Raw genomic sequence first — 13,270 nt, forward strand, 5'->3', positions numbered from 1 at the left:
ACTCCATCAAAGGCATCTACTAAAGGTTTTTCATTTCGAACACCATCAAATAAAGGGTTTCATGTCAAATTCGACCTTTAAAATCCAAAATCGACGTTTTTTGTTGGAATGTGAGGACGTGAGGTATGTCCTCTTTTTCTTTCGTTTAATTTGGTTTAACTTTTATTTTTCTACTTTATTTTTGTGGTGGTGTGGTTGAATTGTGGTGGTGGTAGGTAGTTTTGGCCTTTTGGGTCAATCTAGGGTTAGGGCGTGGGTAAAAGGGTGAAATATGTTGGGTTGTGGGTTGTGGTGGGTGCGGATCTAGGTTAGGGGTTCGGTTTTGTTTGGTTCGGTTTTTTTGCTAAATTTGATGTTTATGTTGCTTCATAGGAAAATTCGGTGCGGTTTGGTCTTTTTTTAGAAAACCGAAATTTAGGTGGTTTGGTTTGGTTCGGTTTCAAAGCTAAAGAGGTGCGGTGTAGTTTGCAAAATCATGAAACCGAAATATGGTGGTTCGGTTTCGGTTTGGGCAAAAAACCAAATAGAAATCCGAACTTTCACCCCTTGGTTCCATGGAAAAAAGTGGAATCTTTATTATTTTATATAATTGTTTAAACAATATTAAAACTTATGTGATTTTCCATCATGCGTGACTAAATTAGCCTTACCTTCTACTTCCTTCGTTTCTATTTAGTTGACGCGTTTGATTTAGGCACATATATTAAGGAGAGGAGAGAAAGTGATAGAGAATGAAAAAGCAAGTGGGGTAGCTTATAAATACAAGGTAAAAAATTTACCCAAAAAGAAAACGTGTCAACTAAAAAGAAACTTCCTAAAAAGGAATACGTGTCGTAGTATTTATTTTTTTCATTTAAACATTTCTCAACCTCCACCATTTTATTAAACGGATGCCTTCAACAAAATTGTGCTATTATTTCCTTTGTTCGCTTCTCCAATTACTTATTCTAATATCGATCTCACATTTTCCCTTCCTTTTCCACTTAGGGCCTGTTCTCATACGACTATTTTCAGTTCAGTTCAGCTCTAATAAGTTCAGTTCAGTTCACTTCAGTTCAGCTCCTAATTTCCTTCTCTTATAAAATGTTCATTTCATTTCAGTTCAGTTCAGCTCTAATAAGTTCAGTTATACTCAGTTTAGTTAATGAGAGCAGACCCTTAGTTAAATTGTGAAGGAAGAGGTAACACACCCACCTAAACTTAATGCCTAAGCTTATGTGGGAAACCGTTGTCTTCCATCAAACTGTAGACAAACAATTTTGTCTTTGCTTAAAACACATGGAATCATCTATCCTTAAATAATTGGGTGAATTTTGGAGCTATTTGGGTTACTTTTGGCAATACAATCTGATACTGTAGATCTGTATTTCAGTATTTGTCTTTCTGATTCCAGATACAAATTCCCCATCGGCACAGTACAACACTTGCACTAGTAGCAACAAACATGTTCTTCTACGCAATTAAAAGTTGTAATTTACGAGAGTGAGGTATATCTCAAGTGGTTACAGTTCTCTTCTAGTTCCAAGAGATCTTGGAATCAATTCTTATCAATCTCTTAAGTGGCTTAAAAATTGCAATTTACTGTTTTTCATTCTTCAAAATTTGGAATGGTAACTCAGATCAGAAAAATGCATGTCAAGAGTCATATAATGATCAGAAACTACAACACGTATCAGCATTACCAGTTTATCACTAAGAAGCAAAGATTCTAATAACAATGTAGCGGAACATTTAATTTTATTTCATCGAAATGGTAAGATATAGTGTCATGAAGAAATCAATATATAACCCAGATGTTACAACCCCTACGATTTACACAACAGGGTATTATTGTGTGAATTTTGTATGAAAAAACAGTAAATTCCAAATGGAACAACAATTTCAATTTACATCACTTCGTGTAGTATAAATTGAAGAAGAATCAAGAAAAGTGGGAAAAACATGTAAGAAGAGGCAAATAAAAAAAAAAAATGTACAAGAGGCTCAGGATACATATACAGTTGTAATCGCGCTATACTTGACCAAAAGCTTCCGTGTGAATTTCTTCCCATTCAGGTATCATTTTGTATTGCTGTATCAGATTTACCGGGTACTATAGTATTAACCCTTCCTTTACAATCTGCTCCAGCGAATTGGCTATTGCTGACATTGTAGGCCGATCACTTGAATTTTCTCGGACTGCAGACTCTGCTATATCAGCTAGCTTCAGCAGTGGTTCAACGTTTCTTGGAAGAGCGACGTATCTATCAATAAGAGCAGCCGCCTTCCCTCTCCTTATGAGGGGAACTGCCCACTCAACAATGTTCGGAGGAGAGTAGTCCACATCATATGCTTTCCTTCCACTAAGAATCTCTAGCAGAACAACTCCAAAGTTGTAAACATCGTTTTTCATATCTTCACCAAGATCCTTTTCATTAAAATTTAAACACCCAAAGTCTGAAATCCGGGCTCCCCAATCTGTATCTAAGAGAATGTTGGATGTCTTGACATCGCGATGAACTACTGGAGGATTAGCTTCCATGTGAAGGTACTCGAGTCCCTTTGCAGCTTGCATTGCAATCCTCAGCCGGAAAGTCCAACTGAGAGGGGAGAGACCGTTATGTAGATGATCATGTAACGTTCCGTGTGTCATGTATTCATAAACAAGCAGCCTCTCCCCCATCTCCGTACAATAACCCAACAAGTTTACAATGTTGCAATGTCTCAATTTGCAAAGAATCTCCAACTCATTTTCAAATTCTCTGATATTTGTGTGAATTATAGTAGCTGCATTCGCTCTTTTAACAGCTACTTGTCGCCCATCTGGGAGTAACGCTTTGTACACAAAACCGTAGCTTCCTCTTCCAAGTTCATTGAATTCCTTGAACCCATTAGTAGCATCTTTTAGCTCTGAGAGCCGGTAAATCTGTGCTTCTTCGGGACAATGTGCAACTGGTATCGGAGGATTATGATCACCATTAGCATCACACTCGGGATCCTTTTTACCAATACATGATCTAAATTGCTTTGTAGGTCCATCTTTTGCTTTGAAGAAGTACAAATATGGGAAAAGACACCAACCAATCAATATCAAAAGAAAACCAGCAATAGAAGGTCCCAAAATGAGGACAATCTTTTGCATTTGACGTTGATGCCTCTTCTTCAACTCGACTTCTGCAAGCCCACAAACGCCCCAACACGAACTATTTTGGCATAGAGAACACGCTGTGCATTCTCTATCAGCATTACCCGTGCACGGACTAGATAGGAAATATCCAGACGAGCAATTAGTCCCACAAGAAGAACAAATATGCAAATCCTTTCGTATGCATACATTAGTCAACTCAGGTTCGTTTAAAGCACTAGCATTGAACGCGAACTCACCTACATCACAAGACCTCGGACTACATAATCCAGGACTACAAAGCTGCAAAGGCGGATTATACTCAGCTGGTGCAGTATCCTCATTTATAAACCAACAATCTAACACTAAATCCTCTTCCCTTATACCACAGGCTGCCGAATCTGATGTAGCAATCGCGAAAAAACCTGAGCGTTTTGGTATCGATGATGAGTTGAATCCACCCCAACAATCAACCCCGTGAGTATCCGCTCGAATCCCACAGAAATGTCGAGAACCACCCGTCAACGAGACGAATCGAACCTCGGATGGGGGATCAGAGTATGAATCATCTTTTCCCCAACACTTGACTTCTCCGGAAGGTTTCACAATCCCACATACACTAGTTCTACTCGAAGACAATCCCATGAAATTTTCTGAAATCTTGGAAACTCGTAAATTGGCTGAACTTGGTCCCCAACAAATAAGGTCCTCATCATCTTTAACAATACCACAACTGAAACCATCCCCAGAAACAATCTTAACAAATAACAGATTCTCGATACTCTGATCATAAAACAGAGTACTCTGTTTCGATGTCAAGGTGCTTGAATTCGATCCATGTACTACTTCCCAACAATCAACAGAACCTGAATTGCTAGTATCCGAATAGTAATTCCCTTTTATTGCACAAACATGATTCTTCCCAGCAGCAATGAAAGAATAATTATTATATCTGTAAAAAGGCGGTACAAGATCATTACCTGTACCATAAGAATCCCAGCAGTATGCCTGCGAGGTGTTTGCTAAAATGCCGCACATAAATCCTTCGCCGCCGGAGAGAGCAGCCATAGGTGGGATAGAGGTGAAATTCTCCGACGTCATTTCCGGCGACATGCCCCAGCAAATAACGGCTTGTTTACCGCTGGCATCAATGGCGCAGAAGAAGGAGTCATCTCGGCCGAAGGCGGCCGAGATGGGTCCCATGGATCCGAACCCATAAGCAGTGATTGAAATGGAAGAGAAGAAGAGGAGAATTGAGGAGAGAGAAAGCATAGCTTTGTGGGATTTTGGGTGTATGTGTTGTAGTGGGGTTGGGATGGGAAAAGGGGTTGAACATGGAGTGAGGGAGGAGAGAGAAAGAGAGTGAGACAGAGTGAGATTTATCAGGATATGCTGCTTTTTTTTAAAAAAAAATTATTTCACGTAATTTGTTAATTCATAAATAATGTGCCGAAGAAATTGGCGATTTGAGTAGTGAAAGAAATCAGGAATTTGATAGCGAAGCAATAACGTGGGGATCCGCCATTTTTACGGCCTTCTGCTGACGACGACCGTTAAGAAACTGCAAGTATGACAGCTCTGATAATCATATGACTGTGAGTCTGTCAGTAGAGAGTAGTACTAGTAGTAGTTTACCTGCTGATGTTTACTTCTAATCTTCAAAATAAGGTTAATTTTTCTAGATTATTTAGTTTGATATAGTTAATTTTCTGGGTAGTTGGATGATTACCTCAAAGTTACTTTTTGAAAAGATTATTGTACAGATTACAAGTTATCATTCATATTCTTCTTCCGTTTTCTGATGCAACACACATTTTTTTACGGTATTTAAGAAATGTGGGGTTCATATGATATAATACACTTTAAAATGGGATGAGTATTTGTTAGGAGTGTAATTTAGTAGGCCATGTGCTTTAAATAAGGGTAATATTATAATTTTTCCCTAAAGTAACTTTCCTTTTAAATAAGGTTAATTTTTCTAGATTAGTTAGTTTGATATAGTTAATTTTCTTGGGTAGTTGGATGATTACCTCATGGCTTACAAAAGTTACTTTTTGAAAAGATTATTGTACAGATTATAAGCTTATTCATATATATTAATATATAACATTATACTCCCTTCGCCCCTAAATGATAGTTTTTTATGGGCAAATTTTAGTCTCGAAATGTTCACCTCATTTGCTTTATTCAACAATCATTAATATTAATTTTTTACTAAAATTCCCTCTAATTTGCAACAATATTTGTGCAAATTTAATTTTCTCATTTAAATTTTGTTTTTCCATGTACTTTTATTATAATCTATATCTAGTTTTTTGCATACTCAATGTCAATTTATTTTTTCAATGTACTTGTACTATTCTTATTTGTGTTTATCAATTCCCGTGAAAAATGTCCGTAAAGGACTATTAAAAGGGGGCAGAGGGAGTAAATTCTTTTTGACATTATATTTTGAGTTCAATAAAAATAAATTAAGTTTAAAAAGTATCAAAAAAAAGGTATAGAATCTAAAAGCTTAAACTCATAATATATGTGTAGAAATTTTGTCATGAACTATCAATTAAATCGCATATTTTGGAAACAACTACCTATTAAATTTTTTTTTAAAAAAAAAAACTACCACAGAGTGTAAATAGTAATAAATAATCGTGTTTTTAAATAAAATTAAAATTAAATCTTATTTTTGACCAATCATGTGGTGACACGTGTAAATTAAAAATCTTTTTAAAAAAACATTTACCTACTCAACAGGTTAACTGTCACTTGGGACTATTAGAAGCAAATTCAGATTAAAGTTCGGGTAACTAAAATATAATCCAAAGTTGGAATTATTTTGAGCGAATGAGACAAAGTTGGGATTATTCTTGTCCATCTTTATAACATTTATTTTATAATAAAAAATAAAAATAAGTCAAAGAGAGTATGTGAATAGCTAGTGCATAAGTTAAAGTGATTTAAATATCAAAAAATGGATGGAGTAGTAAACATACAATAAGACAAATGAAACAATTAATACTACAACTAATGACTACATTATTATCTCTTGTAGATTATTGGGAATTCATGGTCAAATTTATTAAATTTGACCTAATTATTGACAATGGGACAAAATAAAAGGTTAGGAGGGAATATAAATAAATTGCTAACAAATCAATCATAAGTTTTTTATTTTACAAATTAAATTTAATTACTTAGTTATGATTAACTTATGTTTAGTAAAAAAAAGTTATGAGTACTAAATTAAGTTCACATAAGTTGATTATAATCAGCGCTTTTTCCTACATTATAAAAAGTACAAAATTACTCTTATTAATAGGGATGGCAGTGGATCACGGAAACGGATCTGGGTCTTCACATTTTGGATACGTCGAATCCGGGTCCTGTCGAAAAAAATGGATCTGGGTCCGGGTTTGGCCCCTTGACCCGAGCCCAGATCCGTTTATCCGTTTTTTCTAATTTTTCTATTTAAAAAAACTAAAATTGTTTGTTTCTTTATAATAAAAACGTTGATGGTGTTAGTAGTGATAAAGATTAGCCCTTTCAAAAGATGAATTTTGGATGCTCATATTGGATCGCACGTTTTGCCTTACCGCATGCACTGAATGAAATGAGTGGAGATCTTCCTTTCTCCATCATTGTTATTTTTTTACTTGCTCATTTGTAACATTGTACTTTTTTCGTGTTTATAATTTTTATTTCAAAATATTAGTGTATAAGTTGGTTATTTTGTGTTTTTAGATAAGATGTACAACTTTAATTTAGGTTGAACTAAATAACCCTGACGGAAGTTTGAAATGCATTTTTTGACCCAAACATTACATTTATTGCAAAAAATTAGGCATAATATAGTGGATCAGTTTTGGACCCAGATCCGTTGGACCCGTCGGATCTGGATATGAATCTGGGTCTCCATTTTCTAGACCCGACATATCTGGGTCGGATCTGGATCCTGGATACATAAACGGATCTGGGTCCAGGTCCATCCGGACCTAGTCTAGATCCGACCCGTTGCCATCCCTACTTATGAGTATTGTGATGCCAGTTATACCCTTCAAAATGTGTATTTACATATATATACTCTCATTAATGTGTACAAGTTTTTGTAATGAATATAATTTGGACAATTATACCATTTAAAATATTTATTTACTTATTTACCCTTACTTATGATAATTTTCTCTATTTTTCTATAATTTTTAGAAATATTATATGGACATTTTATACCCCTAAATATATTTGTTTATATGTTTTCTCGTTAGGTCGGTTTCACTATTGCCAATAACTTAATATTTAATGTAAGGTCAAATTCAAAGAGATTTTGGATATAGCTAGCTACGACGCGCACAATGAGTTAGCTGCCCTAGTTTTTTTTTTTTAAAAAAAATTGATAAATAAATTAAGTAAAATTATAATCATCAATGCAATAATATTACATGAAACTATTTTTTTATCACATGCATATCATAAAATTATACTCACTAACTATGCAGCATTAGGCCATGTTTACTTTACCTTATAAAAATAATATTAAGCAAAAATAATTTCAATTCAATAAAAATAAGTTCAATTCTGTTAAAATAATTTCAATTCGGTAAAAATAAGTTTAGTTTAATCAAATTTAGTATCTATAAAGAATAACTATAATAGAAAAATATTAAAAATAATTTCAGTTCAGCAAAATAATTTTAGTTCAACAAAAATAATATCAGTTTAGTAAAAATAATTTAAGTTCAACAAAAATAATTTCAATTTAGTAAAAATATTTTTAATACAGCAAAAATAAGGTGAAATGAATAGGGTCTTATTCATACAATTACTTAGGGCATCACCTGGGTCTAAAACTTATTCAGTGGTTATTAATAATCATATAGCCTCCTTTTCTCTCTTCTCTCTCCTAAACCTAGTCTCCATTGTCAATTTTCAAGGGGTTTCCATCGGATTTCACCGGTGGAAAGCCCCAATTTTTATTTTCTTTTAAGCCTTTTGTTTTAGGTTACAATAATGTCTCCCGAGAAAGAAAGGGTTTATCTCCTTCGAAAGACAAAGTTTTTTCGATCTCCTTCGAAAGACAAGGTTTTCCGTACTCCTTCGAAAGACAAGGTTTTATTTGTGCTTAATTTGGTCTCCGGTTGTGCGGGGCTACTATTGATTATGGCTCGGATTCAAGTTACGGAATCAGCACAAGAATTAACTTTCTTACAAAATTGTGAAGCAACGACGGATCCACTCAAAAAGTTGTATAAGACAACGAATCGAGAATATGCCGAATTGTTATATTTATGCATTTGGATTCTTAGCCCTTCCCCGATTAATTCTTGTTTGATTTTGTTAAATTCGTTTTCATTATCGTTCATTGTCAATTGTAGATGCCGTATGGCTTATATTAATGAAATTTAGTGTCCTTTGGGACTTCTTTCAAAAAAAAAAATAATAATCATATAATCTGTTCGATTTCCTTAATTATTATGGGCAGCTAGCTAGGGAAGAGAATTTCAATTCGTCATTCATCTTTCTTAAAAGGTTAAACTTTCTGAGCAGTTGAGATGATATCCTCATCAATGACAATCATTAAAATTATTTTGATGATATCTTCATCAATATTAAATACAAAATATTATTGGAACAGAATCAGTTGATAATTAGATATCATAATATTGCCTAAAACTCATACCGCTGAACGCAGTACTAAGCCAAAAGTTTAAAAGCAACTAGACATGGGCGTGCACCTTATATTGTCTCTAGTTTTTGTGTCAATTATGAGGTTTTGTAAATTACACAATTAATAATCAAGTTAGCTACTTTATTTAGTGGATTGTTATATCATCGTACTAGGTAGATTACTAGCTAAATAGATAGGCATTAAAGTTGGCAGCGTAGTTGGCTTGTGAGCACACAAGATGTGCTTAAAAATGGGCTAAGAAAAAGTCGTGCCTTACGGATCTAAAAACTCATGCACGGCTCGACGAGCCATATGGCCACATCTCATGCCGTGCTAAATGCCACTTAGGGCCTGTTCACATTTACTTAATTTCAGTTCAGTTCAGTTCAGCTCTAATCAGTTCAGTTCAGTTCAGTTCCAATCAGTTCAGTTCAGTTCAGTTCAGTTCACTTCAGCTCTTAATTTCCCTCTCACATAAAATATTCATTTCAGCTCAATTCAGTTCAGTTCAGTTCAGTTCAGTTCCAATCAGTTCAGTTCAGCTCCAATCAGTTCAGTAAATATGAACAGGCCCTTAGTAGTTTTATATCTATGGTTAATTGGTGAAAAAAGTGAGCGGCCAACAAACAAGCTAACTTATCGTGCAATCGTGCTAGTGTTAAAGTTTGAGAATGATGCATTGATGCCCATGCGATTCACTAGTATATCAGTATATCTCTTGTGTGTGTTGAGCTTTTGGCAATTGTGTGTCAAATTAGAAAGTTTTCGTGTGTGTCATGCTTGATTGATCCTCATGTCGACTTGGCCCATACCTAACAATACTACTCCGTAATAGACATCGCTATCCTAACAATTCATATTTTGCCCCTACCTCTCACACCTCCACCACCCATTATTATTTGGACCAATTGATGAGTTTGGGAATGATGCACACACTAAAAGCATGGTATGACACTGCACGTTTTGTAGAGAGAACAATATTGGGGTAACCATTTTATTTATTTGCGGAATCAATTGAATAATCACAAATTTTATTCAATTTAATTGAAATCTTAATCCATATATATAAATATACATACTTCGTATGATTTTACCAAAAAAAACACGCGGTAGAAATAGTTGATTACGATTATCATTATTAATCCTCCTATTTTAATGTTATCACATCCATTAATCATTATACAAGTATAAGATTTGGAATAAGGAAATGATTTTGAACAAATTAAGTAATCAATTTAATTTGGCCTGAAGAAATAAGTTATGATGTTACGAAGATGATTAATCATGGTATTAATTTACACATCTTATAAAATACTGAGCTAGCTATTGTGATCATCAGACTTTTTATCTTTATGTATTTGATTAGATTGTTTTTATAATGATCAAATAATTTTTACTACTTGTCGTAATTAATAAATATAATTATTGTGGAGTACTATTTCAATTGTTGTTGATTTTTGTAAAAAAAAAACATACTGTTGTTACAAAAAATTGTATTTTTCAATAATGATAATACAAAGTAATTTTGTATTTGTAATAGTTTTTTTTTTCTCTTTGTATTATTGTACATTTATTTGCAAGTTATTTACAGTAGTAAGCAAAAAAAAATTATAAATTATTGTATTAATTAATAGAAATTAAATTAAATTATAAGAATATTTTAAATATTTTAAATATTAACTCTGTAAAATTAGATTAGATAATACAAATTAAATTTAGGCAAGGTCAAATTAGATCAGAGGAATTGAGGGGAACTAAATTGATCTCCACTTGTACAAATTTGATCTTAGAGCTCGAAAAATCTAACTTAAAATAGGGTAATGATATATGCAGACAATGCAACCCTTAGGGTTGTATATAAGCATTTAATATACTTTCTTTTTTAGTACTCCCCCTATTTTTAAATACTTGTCCATTTCTCCATGCGCGGAATTTTAGGAGAAATTGGAGAAATTAATAAAATATAGAGATAGTGGGGTTAGTGAAAAGTAAATTGGAGGAGAGAATTTAAAAGTAATAAAATTGGGTCCCACTAGTTGAGAAAAATGAATTAAATATTATAAAAGCTTTTCAAATAAGGATATATAGCAAGTATTTAAAAACAGCCGCAAAAAGAAAATAGAGCAAGTATTTAAAAACGGACGGAGTGCTAAAATGGAAATTTATCGGCAATTCATGAATAAATCAATGTAATATATGTTTTATTTTTTAATGCATAAATATTTATTTAATAAGTATATATTCTTTTCACTCTTAGGCCCTGTTCTTTTGAGCTTCTTGGCAGGGCAGAGCAGATTTCAGCAGAGCAGTGTAGAGCAAAGCAGAACAGCTCCAAAAAACGGGGCCTTACATTGTTATACGAGTATGTAACCTTTAGAGCTTTATATCTGCTCCCTCTGCCCCCTTTTGACATTCCCTTATGCGCATTTTTTACCGGAATTAATAAACACAAATGAGAATAGTAAAAGTACATTGAAAAAGTAAATTGACATTGGGTATGCAAAAAAAGTAGAGAGATAAAGTAATAAAAGTACATGGGAAAACAAAATTTATATGGGAAATATAAATTTGCACAAGTATTGTTGCAAATTGGTGGGAATTTTGGTAATAAATTAATATGAATGGTTATTGGAAAAAAGCAAATGGAGTTAATATTATTATTATTATTATTATTATTATTATTATTATTATACACATATATATGTATATATATGTATTTATATATAATTAGACAGTTTATGTTCATAAATAATGATTTCGACTTTTGGTTTATATGTGTCCTATACATAATAATGTCAGAGATATCAAAAAATACTTCGTAATATATATTTCTTGGTGTCATTGTTGATATCATATCTTGTTATCTTTAGTATTTAAGATATTATCCTATTAAGAAAATCTTGATTTGATATTATTTTAGTATGTTTATGATTTTCAGATCCCGTTCACTTCACCTTATTTTTGCTGAACTGAAATTATTTTTACTGAACTTAAATTATATTTAGTAAACTAAATTTAATTTTTTTAGAACTGAAATTATTTTTGTTGAACTTAAATTACATATTTTTAATTATATTTCTTATTTAAGGCCCTATTCACTTCACCTTAAAAAAATAATATTCAGTAAAAGTAATTTCAACTCAGTAAAAATAATTTCATTCTAGCAAAATTAGTTTCAATTCAGTTTAGCAAAAATAATTTCAGTTCAATAAAAATAATTTCAGTTCAGTAAATTCAGTAAACTTAAAAAGAAATATAGTAGAAAATCATAAAAAATAATTTCAGTTCAGCAAAAATAATTTCAGTTCAGTAAAATTAATTGCAATTCAGCAAAAATAATTTAAGTTCAGCAAAAATAATTTAAGTTCAATAAAAATTAATTTCAGTTCAGTAAAAATAATTCCAATTCAATAAAATAAGGTGAAGTGAACATGACCTAAGTTTACTGATTTTTGCTAAACTGAAATAATTTTTACTAGACATAAAACTGAAATCATTTTAATAAATACTCCGTCTTATTTTTTAAGGTGAAGTGATCAGGGCCTAAGTCTTTTATAATCTTTCAGTAATATTATTAATTCTTGAAACATGTTTCTCTCTCTCATAACTTAAATAGTGACTGTAATAAATACATTGACAAGTGTGAACTCTGAGTCTATGATATGGTGTTGTATTAAATATTTGAGAAAAGGAAGTACAAATGAAACTGTTGGGGAATTTGTGATTAAACAAGGGTCACAAAAATAACAAATAAATTAGACCAGAAAATCTTCGAGGCGTGAACGGAATCACTTTCCCAAAAGTATAATTCCGACCCTATACTACAACCGGGTTTTCACGGAAATTTACTTAGGAGATACAACGAAGAACATTTGCAATCACAAGTAGGATGATTACAAATCAATGTAGATAAGTCTTTGTATTTATGATGATGAAAAATAGAAATTGCAAAAGATTTCAAGAAAAATAATGTTTACTCATTATTTTTCTCAAAAAGTATCTCCAACATATGTTCATTCAACATATATATATATATATATATATATATATATATATATATATATATATATATATGAAGCAAACCTTCAGCCAAGAGCCACGAAACAAAACGGACAAAACCAACAGTTTCAAGGAGAAACCGTCAAACTAAAACAGATTCAAGATCCGCGCCCGATCGAGCTGGCCACCGCCCGATCGGGCCGCTATCAGCGTCAAAACTAGAAACACCTCGCACCCGATCGGGCAGCAGCCCCAAATTCCTGAAAATAATTTTCCACAAATTCACTTCCCTTCTCGCGCCCGATCTGGCGGTGGCTGCCCGATCGGGCAGCTGAGAAGATGTTATTTGAACCACCCTCGTGCCCGATCGGGTGAGCACCACCTTGATCGGGCGACTGACCGGGCGAAGAACAGGGGCAACAGCTTTGTCTTCTTGAAACAGAGAGATAAGTTTCTCATTTCGTGAACCTTGATCTTCTTTTAATATTATTGCTTAAATATTCTTTATT

The 13,270-nt window shown here is 32.9% G+C and overlaps 1 protein-coding gene across 1 annotated transcript; it reads right to left on the reverse strand.

The window, feature by feature from the left end:
- Positions 1 to 1,730: 1,730 nt before the first annotated feature.
- Positions 1,731 to 4,669, reverse strand: LOC145617683 (serine/threonine-protein kinase-like protein CCR1). Its single transcript, XM_081672417.1, has one exon. It carries the CDS (start codon positions 4,373 to 4,375, stop codon positions 2,093 to 2,095), a length of 2,283 nt encoding a protein of 760 aa, XP_081528543.1. The 5' UTR covers positions 4,376 to 4,669; the 3' UTR covers positions 1,731 to 2,092.
- Positions 4,670 to 13,270: the final 8,601 nt, after the last annotated feature.

The sequence above is a fragment of the Chenopodium album genome, chromosome 26 (assembly GCF_948465745.1).
Source record: "Chenopodium album chromosome 26, dcCheAlbu1.1, whole genome shotgun sequence".
Lineage (NCBI taxonomy): Eukaryota > Viridiplantae > Streptophyta > Magnoliopsida > Caryophyllales > Amaranthaceae > Chenopodium > Chenopodium album.

Excerpts from the sequence above, each read along its gene's own strand:
- LOC145617683 (XM_081672417.1), bottom strand. The coding sequence starts at position 4,375 with ATGCTTTCTCTCTCCTCAATTCTCCTCTTCTTCTCTTCCATTTCAATC.